The following is a 21362-nucleotide window of genomic DNA, read 5'->3' on the forward strand; positions in this document are numbered from 1 at the left end:
GGAGGGAACTGATACCATGAATCCTGCAGGGCTATTCATAAATACGACGGGGTGGAGACCTCTTCTGAATAGCACGTTGCAAGGCATCTGAGACGAGCTTAACAATGTTCATGTCTGGGAAGTTTGGTGCCCATCGGAAGTGTTCCTGGAGCCACTCTGTAGCAATTGTGGACGTGTGGGATGTCACATTTTCCTGCATGAGTTGCCCAAGTCCGTCGGAATGCACGAAGGGCACAAAGGGTGCAGGTGATCAGACAAGATGCTTACGCACGTGTCAACTGTCACAGTCGTATCTAGACGCATCAGAGGTCCCATGCCACTCCAAATCCACACGCCCCACTCTCTTACAGAGCCTCCACCAGCTTGATCAGTCGCCTGCTGACCTGCATGGTCCATGAATTCATGAGGTTGTCTCCATACCTGTGCTTGTCCATCCGTTCGATACTACACTATTGGCCATCAAAATTGCTACACCACGAAGATGACGTGCTACAGACGCGAAATTTAACCGACAGGAACAAGATGCTGTGATATGCAAATGATTAGCTTTTCAGAGCATTCACACAAGGCTGGTGCCGGTGGCGACACCTACAACGTGCTGACAAGAGGGAAGTTTCCAATCGATTTCTCATACACAAACAGCAGTTGACCGGCGTTGCCTGGTGAGACGTTGTGACGCCTCATGTAAGGAGAAGAAATGCGTACCATCACGTTTCCGACTTTGATAAAGGTCGGATTGTAGCCTGTCGCCATTATGGTTTATCGTATCGCGACATTACTGCTCGCGTTGGTCGAGATCCAATGGCTGTTAGCGGAATATGGAATCGGTGGGTCCAGGACGGTAATACGGAACGCCGTGCGGGATCCCAACGGTCTCGTATCACTGGCAGTCAAGATGACAGGCATCTTATCCGCATGGCTGTAACGGATTGAGCAACCTGTGTCGATCCCTGAGTCAACAGATGGGGACGTTTCCAAGACAACAACCATCAGCACGAACAATTAGACGACGTTTGCAGCAGCATGGTCTATCAGCACGGAGACCAAGGTTGCGGTTACCCTTGACGCTGCATCATAGACAAGAGCGCCTGCGATGGTGTACTCAACGACGAACCTGGATGCACGAATGGCAAAACGTTATTTTTTCGGATGAATCCAGGTTCCGTTTACAGCATCATGATGGTCGCATCCGTGTTTGGCGACATCGCGGTGAACGCACATTTGAAGCGTGTATTCGTCATCGCCATACTGGCGTATCATCCGGCGTGATGGTATGGGATGCCATTGGTTACATGTCTCGGTCACCTCTTGTTCGCATTGACGACACTTTGAACAGTGGTACAACTCGTGGCTCGACCCTTCATTTGATCCCTGCGAAACCCTACATTTCAGCAGGATAATGCACGACCGTATGTTGCAGGTCCTGTACGGACCTTTCTGGATACAGAAAATGTTCGACTGCTGCCCTGGCCAGCACATTCTCCAAATCTCTCGCCAATTGAAAACGTCTGGTCAATGGTGGCCGAGAAAATGGCTCGTCACAATACGCCAGTCACTACTCTTGATGAACTGTGGTATCGTGTTGAAGCTGCATGGGCAGCTGTACCTGTACACGCCATCCAAGCTCTGTTTGACTCAATGCCCAGGCGTATCAAGGCCGTTATTACGGCCAGAGGTGGTTGTTCTGGGTACTGATTTCTCGGGATCTATGCACCCAAATTGCATGAAAATGTAGTCACACGTCAGTTCTAGTATAATATATTTGTCCAATGAATACCTGTTTATCATATGCATTTCTTCTTCGTGTAGCAATTGTAATGGCCAGTAGTGTAATTGAATCGAGACAACATGTTTCCAGTAGGTGTTGACGTGCCCTGGCGAAGCGTAAAGCTTTGTATCTACATCTACATCGTACGGGAAAATCCTCACATTTTTGCTACCTCGAAGGTGCTGTGTCCCATGGCTCGTGTGTCGACTATAACACCACGTTCAAACTCACTTAAATGTTAGTAACCTAGTATTGTAGCAGCAATAACCGATCTAACAAGTGCACCAGACGCTTGTCTTGCATAGGCGTTGCCGACCGCAGCGCCGTATTCTGCCTGTTTACATATCTCTGTATTAGAATACGCATGCCTTCACCAGCTTCTTTGGCGCTTCAGTGTAATTCACCAATACAGCAGCATCCTGTGCGCCGTATCTGCACGGGCAGATCTTGAGTAGCGTCAGTACAATGCACTGGTCAAGCTGTAAGGCGGTTGAATGTATTGAGTTCTCCCACAGAGTAGGAGTAAGTTGCTGTCACAGAGTGCTGACTTTGCAGGCGCTGCTGGCCGACATGACGGGGAACCAGGAGTACAAGACGCAGCTGGAGTACCACTGCTGGCACATGGCCAAAGAGCAGCAGCGCACGCCCAAGGGTCTCCTCGTCATCGGCGACTGGGGCAACATGAGGCTCGTCGCCAACGTGCTCTTCACCTGCCTGCAGGTGAGTTCCGGCTGCGACCACCTGTCCAGGAGAACGTTTTTGTTGCTCAGAAGCCTAAAGATGAACGGTGGGGTAATTAATAAGGCTCCAGCGATACAACATCGTTAGAGAATAAAGAATTCGTTCCTATCATATTTACAGTAACAACTCACACTGTCCTGAGTACCAACGAAAAATGTTAGAAACATAATAGGACCCAAGACAGATGCTTGTGGTACACCTTTTCTAGTTACTTGATGTTGACATTCATTGTGCTCTATCAATATTTACATCACTCATGTATTTATTTAATTACCACATGTATCCACCATTGCAAAATGAGACCTATTTACAGCTTCTATATCAGAACACCATTGTCTCCTGCTATAGCGTTAATTGAGTTACTTATATATTTGGCCATGCTGTAGGAATTACTCAGTTTCTACATACCGATTCCCTTGTTTATCTAATGATAATTCATCAGGATTGAACCAACTCTTCATATTTTCAATCATAAGCCACCTTTCCGGTAATAGGACAGTAGATTATGTGTTGGCACAGTGTTTCACTCTCTCCATTTTCTTATCATCATCAATGCCACAAACATAACACTACTCTGCACACACACACACACACACACACACACACACACACACACACACGCACACATACACACATAGAAACACACACACGACCTGTGAATATGCTCGTGGTATAGTCACCTTCTAGGCAGTGTTGTCTGAGTTCAGACTAGGTGCTTCGCCCCATTCATTCTCTCTTTACCAATACCATCACTAGCACAAATATGACACTACGCACACCTACGTACACAATGTGACCACGCACACGATACAGTCATGCTCACACGATGTAGACCAAGTGCCAGTACTCCGTTTCTCCGTATCCCTAATCAGATCATCATTATTATCAACGTCACAAATAGGACGATACATTAAACTTGACAAACAAACATTGTGGTCAGCCACAGGACACAGATGGTATTGGGACTCCTGACACTCAGTCTAAACAAGTGGAGTAAACAAGTAAATTCAGAGACCAGGAGTCACAGAAGTAAATAAATAAGATTAAGTGGCCTGATACTTGCATTATCTATAAAATTTTGGTCTTATTCTATTGCGTGTATCTGTGGTGCAGATTAGAAACGTGAGTCGACACAAGGTAGGTCACTGTAGTATACTATGTATGACTGCTTAAAATGATCATTCTTTGCGGTCTATTGGTCCATATTTTAGTCAAGTATTTGAACAGCCAATACAGAAAGCTTGCAGTTATTGGCTGTAATAGATACTATGTAGTTTTACAATCCCTCTTTGTCGGTAAAGATATATTTGAGCACTGGAAATCCAACTATACCGTGGTCCTAATCGCAGTGTAATTTCTGTCTCCTCGTCAGGCTGCCAAGCTGAACATCAACGCAGACGTGAACAAGCAGATGGTCCAGGAGCAGATGGGCTACATTCTGGGAGACACCGGGTACAGCTACGTGGTCGGGTTCGGCAGCAACTACCCGCACAGCCCCCACCACCGTTCCTCGTGAGTGCTCACCTCCACTTCTTACTTACTGGCAAAACTGAAGTCACTTCTCCAGATTATATTACTTTCAGCACAACAATCGAGCTTCATAGTAAAGCAATAATTTTAGGGAGAGAAGTTAATAAATTCCTCCTTTCGATGATGGCATTAGGACAGGAAAGCATCGTTGTTGCACCATCGTATGAAACTGTGGTAAGACTTGAGTCAAGTTGTCACTTGTTGTAATGGACCGTAGGTCTCTTTATAAAGGTATGAATGTAAAAGAATGCGTACCACGAAGTTAAATAACCTAATAGTAACTCGTCACAAGATTAGTGGGGAATTTCTTGATCATGTCATATTGTACAGGGCTGGCAAAATAGGAGTGTTTGCTGAAAAGTAATGGTTTCGAATGTTTAAGACAAAACTCTTGACGATGTCTATTGACACACAGTCAACATGGGTTTAGAAAACATCGTTCCTGTGAATCACAACTAGCTCTTTATTCACATGAAGTGTTTAGTGCTATGGACAAGGGATTTCAGTTCTATTACGTATTTCTGAATTTCCGGAAAGCTTTTGACACTGTACCACAAAATGGCTCTGAGCACTATGGGACTTAACCGCTGTGTTCACCAGTCCCCTAGAACTTAGGACTACTTAAACCTAATTAACCTAAGGACATCACACACATCCATGTCCGAGGCAGGATTCGAACCTGCGACCGTAGCGGTCGCGCGGCTCCAGACTATAGCACCTAGAACCGCTCGGCCACCCCGGCCCGCACTGTACCATACAAGCGGCACCTAGTGATATTGCGTGCTTATGAAATATCGTCTCACAACCAGTTATGTGACTGGATTTGTGATTTCCTTTCAGAGAGGTCACATTTCGTAGTAATTGACGGAAAGTCATCGAGTAAAACAGAAGCGATTTCTGGCATTCCCCGAGGTAGTGTTACAGACCCTTTGCTGTTCCTTATCTATATAAACGATTTGGGAGACAATCTGAGCAGCCGTCTTAGGTTGTTTGCAGATGACGCTGTCGTTTATCGATTAAAGAAGTCATCAGAAGATCAAAACAAATTGCAAAATATTTAGAAAAGATGCAAAGTCAGCACTCTGTGACAGCAACTTACTCCTACTCTGTGGGAGAACTCAATACATTCAACCGCCTTACAGCTTGACCAGTGCATTGTACTGACGCTACTCAAGATCTGCCCGTGCAGATACGGCGCACAGGATGCTGCTGTATTGGTGAATTACTCTGAAGCGCCAAAGAAGCTGGTGAAGGCATGCGTATTCTAATACAGAGATATGTAAACAGGCAGAATATGGCGCTGCGGTCGGCAACGCCTATGCAAGACAAGCGTCTGGTGCACTTGTTAGATCGGTTATTGCTGCTACAATACTAGGTTACTAACATTTAAGTGAGTTTGAACGTGGTGTTATAGTCGGCACACGAGCCATGGGACACAGCACTTTCGAGGTAGCAAAAATGTGAGGATTTTCCCGTACGATGTAGATGTAGATACAAAGCTTTACGCTTCGCCAGGGCACGTCAACACCTACTGGAAACATGTTGTCTCGATTCAATTACACTACTGGCCATTACAATTGCTACACGAAGAAGAAATGCATATGATAAACAGGTATTCATTGGACAAATATATTATACTAGAACTGACGTGTGATTACATTTTCATGCAATTTGGGTGCATAGATCCCGAGAAATCAGTACCCAGAACAACCACCTCTGGCCGTAATAACGGCCTTGATACGCCTGGGCATTGAGTCAAACAGAGCTTGGATGGCGTGTACAGGTACAGCTGCCCATGCAGCTTCAACACGATACCACAGTTCATCAAGAGTAGTGACTGGCGTATTGTGACGAGCCATTTTCTCGGCCACCATTGACCAGACGTTTTCAATTGGCGAGAGATTTGGAGAATGTGCTGGCCAGGGCAGCAGTCGAACATTTTCTGTATCCAAAAAGGTCCGTACAGGACCTGCAACATACGGTCGTGCATTATCCTGCTGAAATGTAGGGTTTCACAACGATCGAATGAAGGGTCGAGCCACGAGTTGTACCACATCTGAAATGTAACGTCCACTGTTCAAAGTGTCGTCAATACGAACAAGAGGTGACCGAGACATGTAACCAATGGCACCCCATACCATCACGCCGGGTGATACGCCAGTATGGCGATGACGAATACACGCTTCAAATGTGCGTTCACCGCGATGTCGCCAAACACGGATGCGACCATCATGATGCTGTAAACGGAACCTGGATTCATCCGAAAAAATAACGTTTTGCCATTCGTGCATCCAGGTTCGTCGTTGAGTACACCATCGCAGGCGCTCCTGTCTATGATGCAGCGTCAAGGGTAACCGCAACCTTGGTCTCCGTGCTGATAGACCATGCTGCTGCAAACGTCGTCTAATTGTTCGTGCTGATGGTTGTTGTCTTGGAAACGTCCCCATCTGTTGACTCAGGGATCGAGACAGGTTGCTCAATCCGTTACAGCCATGCGGATAAGATGCCTGTCATCTTGACTGCCAGTGATACGAGACCGTTAGGATCCCGCACGGCGTTCCGTATTACCCTCCTGGACCCACCGATTCCATATTCCGCTAACAGCCATTGGATCTCGACCAACGCGAGCAGCAATGTCGCGATACGATAAACCATAATCGCGACAGGCTACAATCCGACCTTTATCAAAGTCGGAGACGTGATGGTACGCATTTCTTCTCCTTACATGAGGCGTCACAAAGTCTCACCAGGCAACGCCGGTCAACTGCTGTTTGTGTATGAGAAATCGATTGGAAACTTCCCTCTTGTCAGCACGTTGTAGGTGTCGGCACCGGCACCAGCCTTGTGTGAATGCCCTGAAAAGCTAATCATTTGCATATCACAGCATCTTGTTCCTGTCGGTTAAATTTCGCGTCTGTAGCACGTCATCTTCGTGGTGTAGCAATTTTGATGGCCAATAGTGTAGTATCGAACGGATGGACAAGCACAGGTATGGAGACAACCTCATGAATTCATGGACCATGCAGGTCAGCAGGCGACTGATCAAGCTGGTGGAGGCTCTGTAAGAGAGTGGGGCGTGTGGATTTGGAGTGGCATGGGACCTCTGATGCGTCTAGATACGACTGTGACAGTTGACACGTGCGTAAGCATCTTGTCTGATCACCTGCACCCTTTGTGCCCTTTGTGCATTCCGACGGACTTGGGCAACTCATGCAGGAAAATGTGACATCCCACACGTCCACAATTGCTACAGAGTGGCTCCAGGAACACTTCCGATGGGCACCAAACTTCCCAGACATGAACATTGTTAAGCTCGTCTCAGATGCCTTGCAACGTGCTATTCAGAAGAGGTCTCCACCCCGTCGTATTTATGAATAGCCCTGCAGGATTCATGGTAAATCTGTGGTTTCACAGCCAGACACCACACTTGCTAGGTGGTAGCCTTTAAATCGGCCGCGGTCCATTAGTATACGTCGGATCCGCGTGTCGCCACCGTCAGTGATTGCAGACCGAGCGCCACCACACGGCAAGTCTAGAGAGACGTACTAGCACTCGCCCCAGTTGTACAGCCGACTTTGCTAGCGATGCTACACTGACCAATACGCCCTCATTTGCCGAGACGATAGTTAGCATAGCCTTCAGCTACCTCATTTGCTACGACCTAGCAAGGCGCCATTATCAATAGATATTTAACTTGTGATGCCTGTACCGTCAGACCGATGTTCTACAATTATGGATTAAAGTTAAGTATTACATCAACTACGTACTTTATTTGCTACTATTAATTCCCTTAACTGTTCCAGACCTCACGCCAGTCTGCGTGAGCTAAACGCGTGCCTTTCGGCTTCCTCTCATAGTGACTTGGCTGTCTTGCCAGGTCACAACAAAATCAGTCTAATCTAAAAGCCGTAAACTCAACTAAATTCCTAGGTATTACAATTACGAACAACTTAAATTGGAAGGAACACATAGAAAATGTTGTGGGGAAGGCTAACCAAAGCGTGCGTTTTATTGGCAGGACACTTAGGAAGTGTAACACATCTACTAAGGAGACTGCCTACACTACGCTTGCCCGTCCTCTTTTAGAATACTGCTGCGCGGTGTGGGATCCTTATCAGATAGGACCGACGGAGTCCATCGAAAAAGTTCAAAGAAGGGCAGCACATTATGTATTATCGCGAAATATGGGAGAGAGTGTCACAGAAATGATACAGGATTTGGGCTGGACATCATTAAAAGAAAGGCGTTTTTCGTTGCGACGAAATCTTCTCACCAAATTCCAATCACCAACTTTCTCCTCCGAATGCGAAAATATTTTGTTGACACCTACCTACACAGGGAGAAACGAATGGTCAAATGGCTCTGAGCACTATGGGACTTAACTTCTAAGGTCATCAGTCCCCTAGAACTTAGAACTACTTAAACCTAACAAACCTAAGGACATCACACACATCCATGCCCGAGGCAAGATTCGAACCAGCGACCGTAGCGGTCGAGCGGTTCCAGACTGTAGCGCCTAGAAGCGCTCCGCCACCCTGGCAGGAAGAAACGATCACCACTATAAAATAAGGAAAATCAGAGCTCATACAGAAAGATATAGGCGTTGGTTCTTTCCGCATGCTATACGAGACTGGAATAATAGAGAATCATGAAGATGGTTCGATGAACCCTCTGCCAGACACTTAAATGTGATTTGCAGAGTATCCATGTAGATGTAGATGAAGATTTTTAAGTAAAATAATCTTTGTTATATTACTCTTCATGTCTAGATGTTAATCTCTCGCCGTAGTCACCGGTGACGAAAATATTTCTCTCAATGAGAGACCAATTTGTTGATACCATCACTGCAGAACGTGTGACTTTGCTGAGAGAGCCACAACTTCACATCTGTTTGCACTCTTTCAATACTGTTTAAGTGAAGTCCTCAAAGGAGTTCTTTAAGTTCTGGAATATGGTGAAAATCGGAACAGGCCAAGCTGGGAGTGTATGGAGGATGATCAATGGCAGTGAACCCAAGGTGTCAGATTGTTGCAGATGTCGCAGCGCTCATGTGTTGTCGGGTATTGTTGTGTACATAGTTCCACGTAGTCAGCGCGTACACAACTTTCCCATTAGAGCGCGCCCCGCTAAGCACAAGAGCGCAGGCGCAGCATTCATCCGTCTCCGTGCTATGAGATGGCGCTGCCTTAGAAACGGACCAAATCTGCTTTCGCCGATCCGTGTATTAATATGTAACGCAGCCAATGAGATTGCTGCTAACATAGAATCTTTTCTCCTCACGGATCACACGCGTGCAGTGGTACCTGAACGTGCGAGGTATTATAATGAGTGTACAGACCTCTGATCAGTCAGTCTGCTTTTGTCTGCATTAGTCTGTACCAGTCTGCATTTGTCTGTACCAGTCTAGTCAAGTTTCAGTCTGCGCCTAATAAGATTATCACATACCTGTACATAGCCATGAAGATAAATGAATAGACACGTTGTCAAGTATCAGAGATATGTGAGGATAAGATTAACCTACCAAGACCAAAGGAACTTCAGATTGTCAATTGTAAATAGCATCCAGAACCAAGTTAAGTTATTATTTTAATCAAGTTCTGTTTAAAGTTGGTCACCGACAATCTGCTACTCTAAGCATGCAAATGGCATTTCTATCGTCTGGCCTAACAGCAGAAGATAAACACGCCACGATAAGACCACGAGACATATTGCTGATACCCGCCTACTTCGTTAGAGCAACAAGTCAAATAATCTGATGGTGTGTGTACCGAAGGTCTTACAGTACGCACATCACATTTATTGTCATGCTGAAGAAGTGGGTCCTCCATGTGTGAACGAACTCTTCGAATTCGAAAGAGTATTACAGCAGCGACACAGTTACGTTAAACACCTCCTTGTTACACGCTCCAGTTCGGAGCTCTCTAGTGGCAGACGGCTGGAGATATGGTAGACATCAAGACAGAAGATATAAAATGTTTATATCGTCTGTTTTCTTCAAAAAAGTCTAAGATTTTTCCTATACGAAATTCGGAGGAACTACTTTTGAGCTTGTCCTCGTAAAAGTGGCCCCGAAAATATTTGATGCACCAAGACAGGCAACCCAACCTACATGACACGCACATAGAGTAGATGATATAATGTGGGGTGTTCAGATGTGTGTGAAATCTTATGGGACATAACCGCTAAGGTCATCAATCCCTAAGTTTACTCACTACTTAACCTAAATTATCCTAAGGACAATGACACACACCCACCCACGCGAGAGGGAGGACTCGAACCTCCGTCGGGACCAGCCGCACAGCCCATGATTCCAGCGCCTAAGACCGCTCGGCTAATCCCGCGCGGCGCGTATGTTAAAGTGCTTGAAGTATATCTCCGACTAGTACTTATTATGCCACCATCTATAAGAATTTTAAATGTAGTACTAACAATGGATATGAAATGGTCATGTACAATCAGCGTTAGATTTATTGGAAGATTTCTGTGAAAGAACAACAAATTCTAGAGCACTGCTTCAGTGTTTAGAGTCCTTATCAATAGGGCGTGACAGCAGACAAACTGGTGGGATCGCAAAAAGTAGGTATAACCTTTACGAAAATGTAACGGAAGTACTTGGAGAACTTAAATAAGAGTCCTTTGAAGGAAGACCAGTAGTTACCACGAAACAGCATCTGGGAAATTTATAGAACTAGTATTCTCAGTGGACTGTGCCATCGCTTTGATGTCATCACCTTATATTCCTTGCAGGGGCCATGAGGATGAGATACGAGAAATTAGAAAACGTACAGAGGCATCTAGCCTTATTTTCGCGGCTCAGTATGAGAACAGGAAAGAAAATCGATAGAAAGATGACCTACGCTATGCAGTGAAAGGTCGCTTGAGGAGTAGATGTAAAGAGGGAGCACAGGCTCAGAAAACAGTGACGTAGTGTGAGGGCTTCAGATGTTATTTTCAAACGAAACGTCCCATCAGTTGAAAGCATACATTTTAGTGGTCAGTCAGGCCGGAAAAAATATTCTGCAAGAACAGCAACAACGACGACTGCAGAGACTCGTTCAACACGACAGAAGTGCAACCATTCCGCAAATTGCGGCAGATTTCAACGCTGGGCCGTCAACATGTGTCAGCATGCGAACCATTCAACGAAACATCGTCGATATGGGCTTTCAGAGCCGAGGGCCCACTCGTGTACCCTTGAGGACTGCACGACAGACAGCATTACACCTCACCTGGACCCGTCAACACAGACATTGGACTGTTGATGACTGGAAACATTTCGCCTGGTCGGGCAAGTCTCGTTTCGTATCGAGCGTATGGACGTGTACGGTATGGAGACAACGTCATGAATCCATGAACCCTGTATTTCAGCAGGGGACTGTTCAACCTATTGGAGTCTCTGTAATGGTGTGGGCGCGTGCAATTGCAACGATATGGGACCCCTGATACGTCTAGATACGACTCTGACAGGTGAATCTTACGTAAGCATCTTGTCCAATCACCTGCATCCACTCATGTCCACTGTGCATTCCAGTGGACAATTCCAGCAGGACAATGCGATACCTGACAAGTCCATACTCGTCATTGGTACAGAGCTGCTCTACAAACACTCTTCTGAGTTTAATCTCTTCTGCTGGCCACCAGATTCCCCAGACATGAACATTACTGAGCATAGCTGGGATGCTTTGCAACATACTGTTTAGAAGAGATCTCCACCCCTTCGTACTCTTTCGTATTTATGGACATCCCTGCAGGATTGATGATGTCGGTTCCCTCCCGCACTATTTCAGATATTAGTCGAGCCGATGCCAAGTCGTGTTGTGGCACTTCAACGTGCTCATGGGGGCCCTACACGATATTAGGCAGGCACACCAGTTTCTCTCAGTGTATATTAAGAAGAAAGTGGTAACATAACCTGCTGAATTAATAGTCGACTAGACTATTACAGTTAAGGTGAAGAGAAAATTGTACAATTACATCAACACTGTAACTGAAACAATATAAAAAGGAAAAGAGCCAGCAGCGACGTGGTACAAAACAGTGATTACGGAGCTGGGAGACAGCACGCTGTTAGTCAAGAGAAACGCATACATAGCCAGGAATGAGGCACATCACTCAGGACGAGCGAGAGGCGTACCATCAAATGATGGCAGATGGTACTAGAGTGGGATTACCTCAGCTGCAGCGTAGAAGTGTTGGCAGCTGGTGGCCATCACACATTTGAGAAGTGTAATTGTCGTATCTAGCGAGCAGCAAAGCCATATATACACTCCTGGAAATGGAAAAAAGAACACATTGACACCGGTGGGTCAGACCCACCATACTTGCTCAGGACACTGCGAGAGGGCTGTACAAGCAATGATCACACGCACGGCACAGCGGACACACCAGGAACCGCGGTGTTGGCCGGCGAATGGCGCTAGCTGCGCAGCATTTGTGCACCGCCGCCGTCAGTGTCAGCCAGTTTGCCGTGGCATACCGAGCTCCATCGCAGTCTTTAACACTGGTAGCATGCCGCGACAGCGTGGACGTGAACCGTATGTGCAGTTGACGGACTTTGAGCGAGGGCGTATAGTGGGCATGCGGGAGGCCGGGTGGACGTACCGCCGAATTGCTCAACACGTGGGGCGTGAGGTCTCCACAGTACATCGATGTTGTCGCCAGTGGTCGGCGGAAGGTGCACGTGCCCGTCGACCTGGGACCGCACCGCAGCGACGCACGGATGCACGCCAAGACCGTAGGATCCTACGCAGTGCCGTAGGGGACCGCACCGCCACTTCCCAGCAAATTAGGGACGCTGTTGCTCCTGGGGTATCGGCGAGGACCATTCGCAACCGTCTCCATGAAGCTGGGCTACGGTCCCGCACACCGTTAGGCCGTCTTCCGCTCACGCCCCAACATCGTGCAGCCCGCCTCCAGTGGTGTCGCGACAGGCGTGAATGGAGGGACGAATGGAGACGTGTCGTCTTCAGCGATGAGAGTCGCTTCTGCCTTGGTGCCAATGATGGTCGTATGCGTGTTTGGCGCCGTGCAGGTGAGCGCCACAATAAGGACTGCATACGACCGAGGCACACAGGGCCAACACCCGGCATCATGGTGTGGGGAGCGATCTCCTACACTGGCCGTACACCACTGGTGATCGTCGAGGGGACACTGAATAGTGCACGGTACATCCAAACCGTCATCGAACCCATCGTTCTGCCATTCCTAGACCGGCAAGGGAACTTGCTGTTCCAACAGGACAATGCACGTCCGCATGTATCCCGTGCCACCCAACGTGCTCTAGAAGGTGTAAGTCAACTACCCTGGCCAGCAAGATCTCCGGATCTGTCCCCCATTGAGCATGTTTGGGACTGGATGAAGCGTCATCTCACGCGGTCTGCACGTCCAGCACGAACGCTGGTCCAACTGAGGCGCCAGGTGGAAATGGCATGGCAAGCCGTTCCACAGGACTACATCCAGCATCTCTACGATCGTCGCCATGGGAGAATAGCAGCCTGCATTGCTGCGAAAGGTGGATATACACTGTACTAGTGCCGACATTGTGCATGCTCTGTTGCCTGTGTCTATGTGCCTGTGGTTCTGTCAGTGTGATCATGTGATGTATCTGACCCCAGGAACGTGTCAATATAGTTTCCCCTTCCTGGGACAATGAATTCACGGTGTTCTTATTTCAATTTCCAGGAGTGTAGATTCTCTGACTAATTGGTATTACGACTTCCTGATGTCTGTAGCACTCAAACTGTCTCCACGTGGAAGGCTGGTTAAGCTTTTATCACACAACCATCATTTGGCTATAATAGTTGACCACTGATGCAGAGTGCGCCAAAGCAAATTGCCTTGAGCATCACAAGGCGCCATCACTATCTGTCAAGTTCCACACGTATTGTTAATCTGTAAACTGCAGGTCTGAGTGACAATAATTTGTTTGCAGGTCGTGCCCTGATGCGCCGGCGACGTGCGACTGGAACTTCTACAATTCGGCGGAACCAAACGCGCACGTGCTGTACGGCGCGCTGATGGGCGGACCGGACGCGAACGACGTGTTCACGGACACACGCACCGACTGGGCACACACCGAGCCCACGCTGGACTACAACGCCGGCTTCCAGGGCGTGCTCGCCGCCATGATCCAGCTCGGCCTCTAGGACAGCCAACTCACTGCGCGCCAGGGATGCCAACCTGAGAGCGGACCACCAGCCTGCTCTCGCAATGTGGCTGCTGCTCCACTGTGACCAACCTATCTTCCACTTTCCATTTTGAATTTTGTAAGAAACTGTTATATCACCTTTGCTTTACCTGTTCAAAGCGCCTCTGGCTGTAAATAAAGTGGTTTAGTTTGTAACAGAAAGAAACCTACTGCTGTAGTCACTGCTCCCGAGGATCAACTGCACTGTGCAGCACGGCTGCCAACCTAACAAACGAGCTCCAGCCTACTCAGTAATCGTGCTGCATCTCTGTTGCGACTGTTGTGCACCAGTTCATATTCTCTCAGTATTCTATATCGATTTCGTGACAAATCAATTACCCTTGGCTATTAAAAATGGTTGTCAAAAGACTTTGACTACAAGCGAAATAGTTTCGTTTTCAAGACGAACATATCCAATACTGTTTGCAGTGAAGAAAGCAGTAATTCCACTGTGCACCGTTGCTGACAGTCTGTCAATCCACTCTGGCCTTTTCGGAAATCGTACTGCATCAACATTGTTTCTGCTGTGTCACCAACTTACCATTTCCTAGTTTTGTACCTCGATTTTGCGAGAAACCTTTAGCTGTTAAAAAGGTGAATCAAAAGATCTATTAAAAAAATGTTGTTTCTAACGTAAAAATATCTAGTACAGTAGTCACTGTTAAAAACCAAACTATTCAGTAAGCTAGTTTCATTTGGACGAATATTTCATTTCTCTACAACATTGATAATACGACCAAAGATAGGGCTCCTGCCTGAATAAAGAAATAGTTCACGCCACCAGTGGACCTCTGAGTGAACTTACTCATTAAACGGGACAAAATTATGAAACCGTACGGCTTCCAGTCTGTGAGAGATTTTAAGGGCTGAGAGCAAAGAAAGTGGTAACAGTGATTAAAATTCTTCTGAGTATTATGCCGCGTCAGTGTTAAAAACAAACAACAATAATAAACTAAAAGCAACGTTTCGGCCAAATTGCAACGGCTTTTCTCAGGGCACTATGACATCGGCCGCGGAAGCCTACGTTCTTATAACAGTGGTAACAGTTTAGGTGGGGTGACACAGTTGGGGAAGCGCAGTGACCACCTACGTAATCTACAACCGTAGGTAGCTGATTTTCTAACATTTGTGACCCTGAGAAAGCTCTCTTTCAGAACAAATTTGACATTGTGAATATTCATTATCTTAAATTTATACCTTATAACAGTAGATAGCCAGCTGTAGTGCCCAAAAATCAAGAGTGCGTGTGTGTTTACTTTATGAGCTCCTTTGCGGGCCTAGTCGATTGAAAAGTTAGTGTGTAAGTACTGAAGTTAGTTTGATTTGTAATTTGTTCTCCTAACATTTTACTATCCCTTTTTCTTTCTGGAGAAATGTTTCATCATTCATGACTAGCTAATATCTCAAACCGATAAATACACCACTTCTGTGATATAAGCTTAAAGTACACTCTAAGACAAAGAAAGCGACGCACAACGAAGGAATTATCAGAATTGGATGGAAATCTGTACATTTGATGTGCATGTACACAGAAACAAAAGATTACAATTTCAGAAAAATTGGATAATTTGTTAAAGAGAAAGAGCTTCACAAATTGAGCATTGGTCCACCTCTGGCTCTTATGCAAGCAGTTATTCGGCTTGGCATTAATTGATGGAGTTGCTGGATGTTCCCCTGAGCGATATCAAGCCGTATTTTGCCCAATTGATGCTTTAGATCGCCAGCATTTCGAGCTGGTTGAAGACCCCTCTCCATAATGCTCCAACAGTTCGCAGTTGGGGAGAGATGAGGCGACTTTGATGGTCAAGGTAAGGTTTTGCAAGCACGAAAACAGGCGGGCATTATCCTGCTGAGGTGGACCAAAGCTTTACTGATTTGCTGAATTAGTGAGGCTCTTCCTCTTGAATAAATCACCAAATTTTTTCTGAAATTTTAATCATTTGTTAGTCCATACATCTGCGTCAAGGCTACTGATTTCCGTCTGATTCTCATAATTTTTTCATGGTGCGGCGCATCTCTGTCTTACAAAGCAAACATTAACAAAATTAGTAAGGACTAGTCTCATCACGTCAGCTTTTGTGTTTCCGAATGCACCACAAGTTAGTAAGAAGTGGTTCGATGTCTACTACAAAAACATGCTGTCTATTGCTTACACTGTTCTGCCGTCTTACATTTATGTCCTTATCGTTTAACTGACCACGCAGTGCCTCAAATAAAGCTTTCATGGAGTACTTCCTCCAATCATTGCTCCAGTCCGTCGATTTGCAGTCAAGTGTGCTCTGTTTTGAAACTTCCAGGCAGATTAAAACTTCGTGCTGTCACAGGATTCGTACCTTGAACCCTGTCATGGCTGTCAAAATTCTGTAAATGCAAGAAGTGGCTAGGCTGCGAAGAAAGAAGAATACTCTTACAATGGCCTGGCGCCAGACATCAGGCGCTGAGGAAAGGGCAGCGTTGTAATGGTTATCAAGGACAGCATCGTCTACCACGAAGATCACTAGCAGATGTAGGCCTAGAGCCAGGATGTTACATAGCATTCTAGGACGTCATTAGGTAGATGTTCGGAAGAATCAGGGACAGGCTACGTGATCAAAAGTATCCGGATATGCCCAAAAACATACGTTTTTCATATTAGGAGCATTGTGCTGGCATCTGCTACCAGGTACTCCATACCAGCGACCTCAGTAGTCATTAGACATCGCGAGAGAGCGGATTAGAGTGCTCCGCAGAGCTCACGGACTTCGAATGGTGTCAGGTGATTGGGTGCCACTTGTGTCATACGTCTGTACGTGAGATTTCCACACTCCTAAACATCCCTAGGTCCACTGTTCCCGATGTGATAGTGAAGCGGAAACGTGAAGGGTCACATACAGCACAAAAGCGTACAGGCCGACCTCGTCTGTTGACTGGCAGAGACCGCCGACAGTTGAAGAGGGTCATAATGTATAATAGGCAGACATCTATCCACACCGTCACATAGGAAATCCAAAGTGCATCATGATCCACTGCAAGTACAGCTTCTACATTCTACGAAGTTGAGCCCACAGCAATCCCGTCACTTTATTCATTAAATCAGCCCTTAAGTTTAAAAGTATATAAAAGTTTGAGGTCGAAGCTCACCAGCACGGCCGCAGTATTTCCAAAAAATGATTTTAATGCTTCACAAAAGAGTTTTGCCGATAAGAGATTGAAATGTTACTAAACTACAGCCATGCTCATAAATTAAGGCTAATGCTGATACATGGTGAAACAACGCTCTGGAGGGCTGTTTGCGGGTTTAAATCACCTCGGGGTATGACCATGCGGTGCATCTGACCTGCGATCGTCGCACGGTGCCGCTGGCAGCAGTCCATATACGCAGAGGTGTGTTGGTGCTTGTGAGAGTACGGTGCAGCGAGTAAGTGTGCAGACGTTTTCAGACGTGCTAATGGTGACTGTGTGTTGAAAATTGCTGAAAGAAGGCACATTGATGACGTTATGAAGGGTATAATACTACGGCGACTGGAGGCTGGTCAAACACAACAGGTCGTAGCACCAGCTCTCCGTGTGCCACAAACTGTGATCTCAAGATTATGGCAACAGTTCCAGGAGACAGGAAACGTATCCAGGCGCTACAGTGTTGGACGTCCACAGTGTACAACACCACAAGGAGACCGACATCTCACCATCAGGGCCCGCAGACGGCCACGGAGTACTGCAGGTAGGCTTGGGCAGCCACTGGAACAGTTGTCTGCGGACACACACTCTGCAGACGACTGAACAGACATGGTTTATAAGCCCGGAGACCTGTAAGGTGCATTCCACTGACCCCTGGTCGTAAGAGAGCCCGTAAAGCCTGGTGTCAAGAACACAGTACATGGTAATTGGAACACTGGTCCCAGGTTACGTTCACGGACGAGTCCAGATGTAGCCCGAACAGTGTTTCTCGCCGGGTTTTCATCTGGCGTAAAACAGGAACCAGATACCAACCCCTTAATGTCCTTGAAAGGGACCTGTATGGAGGTTGTGGTTTGATTGGGTGGGTTGGGATTATTGGTGCACGTACAAAAAAATGGTTCAAATGGCTCTGAGCACTATCGGACTTAACTTCTAAGGTCATCAGTCCCCTAGAACTTAGAACTACTTAAACCTAACCTAAGGACATCACACACATCCATGCCAGAGGCAAGATTCGAACCTGCGACCGTAGCGGTCGCGCGGTTCCAGACTGTAGCGCCTAGAACGCTCGGCCACCACGGCCGGCGGTGCACGTACATCGCTGCATGTTCTTGACAGAGGAACTGTAACAGGTCAGGTGTATCGGCACGTCATTTTGCACCCGTATGCCCGCCTTTTCAGGTTTGCAGTGGGTCCCACCTTCCTCCTGATGAATGATAACGCACGGCCCCACCGAGTACCTTGAAACAGAAGTTATCAGTCGAATGGAGTGGCCTGCCTGTTCTTCGGACCTAAACCCCATCGAGCACGTCTGGGATGCTCTCGGTTAACGTATCGCTGCAAGTCTTCAAACCCCTAGGACACTTCAGGAGCTCCGACAGGCACTGGTGCAAGAATGGGAGGCTATACCCCCAGCAGCTGCTCGACCACCTGATCCAGAGTATGCCAACGCCTTGTGCGGCCTGTGTACGTGTGCATGGTGATCATACCTGATATTGATGTCGTGGTATATGCGCAGGAAACGGTGGCGTTCTGTAGCACATGTGTTTTGGGACGGTTTTCTCAACATCACCAATACTGTGGACTTGCAGATCTGTGTCGTGTGTGTTCCCTATGTTCCTGGGCTATTATCGCCACTTTGTGTGGCACCACATTCTGTAATTATACGTAATTTATTAGCATGAGTGTAGTTTGGTGGACTTAGCCTGTTTAGCATTCCTGTGCAAATTCGTTTAGAATAATCAGTGTTAGTAAAATTCCTCTGGGTTTGTGACCGCACTGTCAGTATGTAAAGCAACCGACGTTTTGGTCATTGTAGCAAGTGACCTTCAGGATATCTTTGGATCATGCCAACTGATAATTTACTTTTCTAAGGTCAATGAATAAGAGATGAAGTGTAGATAGTGCGTACTCTTATGTTCATGTTATTTACATGAAATTTATTCTGAATAACACAGGAAGTACATTTTGTCACGTAGCCCCTTTAGCATGCTAATCCTCTAATTTTTTCCTGCATGTGAAGTACACACATACTCACACAGACGCACACACACACGCACACACACACACACACACACACACACACACACACACACACAGATACACGCGCGCGTGCACGCGCGCGCATACACACACACACACACACACACACACACACACACACACGAGCTAGCGCTTCTGCTTGCTCACACGAATGTTGCCGCCCCTGGGGTTTTTGTTGTTATTGTTGTTCCTGGTCTGAGAACCCTGCAGGGAAGTGAACCGGTGTACTCAGGGCTCATGCATAAAGCAGGAGCGCGGTGTCTCCTGAGCCAACAAGGACGCGAGCAAGCAGCCGGGATTATCTCTTACTTGCTGCTCTGCTACTCCCAGGACACACGCACACACACACAGCCACGAAACACAACGTCGTCGCCCTCAGCGACACGCACGTACATACACACATACATCGCCCACGCACTCTCTCTAGTGACAGCAATCTCGCGAGGGCAGCTTCGGAGCCTTATCTCCCGCTCTGGCGAGACCAGTCCGGTCTACTGCCCAGCAGGGACGTCTTCGTCCTATAGGCGAGAGAATTAGCTGCGTGGATCCCCCTTCTTCCTCTTCTGTACGCTCGAATGCTGCCGCGCTAAGCTCGGAAGTGGTTTCAGGAAACGCCGACGTGAAATTTTGAAAAGTACGTGCGACAGTGATGAACTTTTAATTATTACCACGAAGAAGTCAAGCTGCCGATAGCGTTATTGCTCCTCTTCATTCTCGCCTGTGGTGCTCACGAAGTCGATACAGCCGGCCGGAGTGGCCGAATGGTTTTAGGCGCTTCAGTCTGGAACCGCGAGACCGCTTCGGTCGCAGGTTCGAATTCTGCCTCGGGCATGGATGTGTGTGATGTCCTTAGGCTAGTTAGGTTTAAATAGTTCTAAGTTCTAGGGGAGTGATGACCTCAAACGTTAAGTCTCATAGTGCTCAGAGCCATTTGAACCATTTTGAAGTCGACACATATTGTCAAAGACGTTACAACGGCGGTGGCGCCAAACTCAATACAGTGAAAAAAAGGCGCTCTCAACAGCCTTACTGACAGCGTCAACTGCTGCAAAACTAGCAAACCGCATGCTAATGTGGTAGCTACGTACATGAATGTCCAACTCAATAGGGGACCATGAGGTCTGTTAATCACGAATTTTGATAATTCTTAGATATTTTGCAGAGAGATTTTTCCTGAGTACCTGGATAGTGCTTTTTTGTGCGACAGGTTCCGAGAAAACCGAAGTTTTATACATGTCTATTGTGCCTGTAACGCTAATCATACAGTGTTTCGACCAAGCGAGCGTAGCGCAGTGGCTTAAAGTCAGTGACGCTACCGAGTCCATCCTACTTGTGTACCTTTTCTTTTCTTCTTCCAATTTTATCTTACAGAACATCATTATATAGTATATTTCTTGCAAAAGTACCCAAAAATAATCATTTTCGCCATTGGGATTTCATTACTAAACAATCATTACAGAACATTTTCTTCAAATTACATAATCGGTAACACTTCCTTCGCCTTCCGTGCCATAACAGAATTCCGGACTGTATTTGATGTAGAAGCAACAGAGACACAAGCTTGTTTAATAAAAGCTATTGCCTCGCAGTCCTATGGGTTTCCCAGGTCAGCGATACCGGAAAACAAAGTTCGTGGAATTTGAAAATATTGTTGTTTCTCCGATCAGTTTCGATGCGAATCACGCGTATTTGAATATTCCTGTGAAATCAGGTGGACGGAACTGACGCGGAAATAAATAATGTGTTTTTATGGGTTCTTTCCGAGAAGCTATTTTTCTATTAGCCTTAAGCAATTCTGAACTGTTTTCGTTAAAATTCAACTTACTTGTAAAACTAAACATTTCAGGAATGGCAAGGTGAAGATCATTTGGATGGGAGAATTTTTCGGTGCAGGTGAATGCTTGTGTTTCACGTACAAATATTTTATCGTAAAGTGTA

General features: G+C 46.6%; 1 protein-coding gene across 1 annotated transcript in view; it reads left to right on the top strand.

The window, feature by feature from the left end:
• Positions 1 to 14391, top strand: part of LOC124717307 (endoglucanase 20-like) — a 41494-nt gene extending 27103 nt beyond the window's left edge. The window contains exons 6-8 of the mRNA XM_047244133.1: positions 2324 to 2488; positions 3882 to 4021; positions 13971 to 14391. Of these exons, the coding sequence (XP_047100089.1) occupies positions 2324 to 2488; positions 3882 to 4021; positions 13971 to 14184 (519 nt within the window). The 3' untranslated portion in view covers positions 14185 to 14391. The remainder of the gene's footprint in view (positions 1 to 2323; positions 2489 to 3881; positions 4022 to 13970) is intronic.
• Positions 14392 to 21362: the final 6971 nt, after the last annotated feature.

The sequence above is a fragment of the Schistocerca piceifrons genome, chromosome 9 (genome assembly GCF_021461385.2).
Source record: "Schistocerca piceifrons isolate TAMUIC-IGC-003096 chromosome 9, iqSchPice1.1, whole genome shotgun sequence".
Taxonomy (NCBI): domain Eukaryota; kingdom Metazoa; phylum Arthropoda; class Insecta; order Orthoptera; family Acrididae; genus Schistocerca; species Schistocerca piceifrons.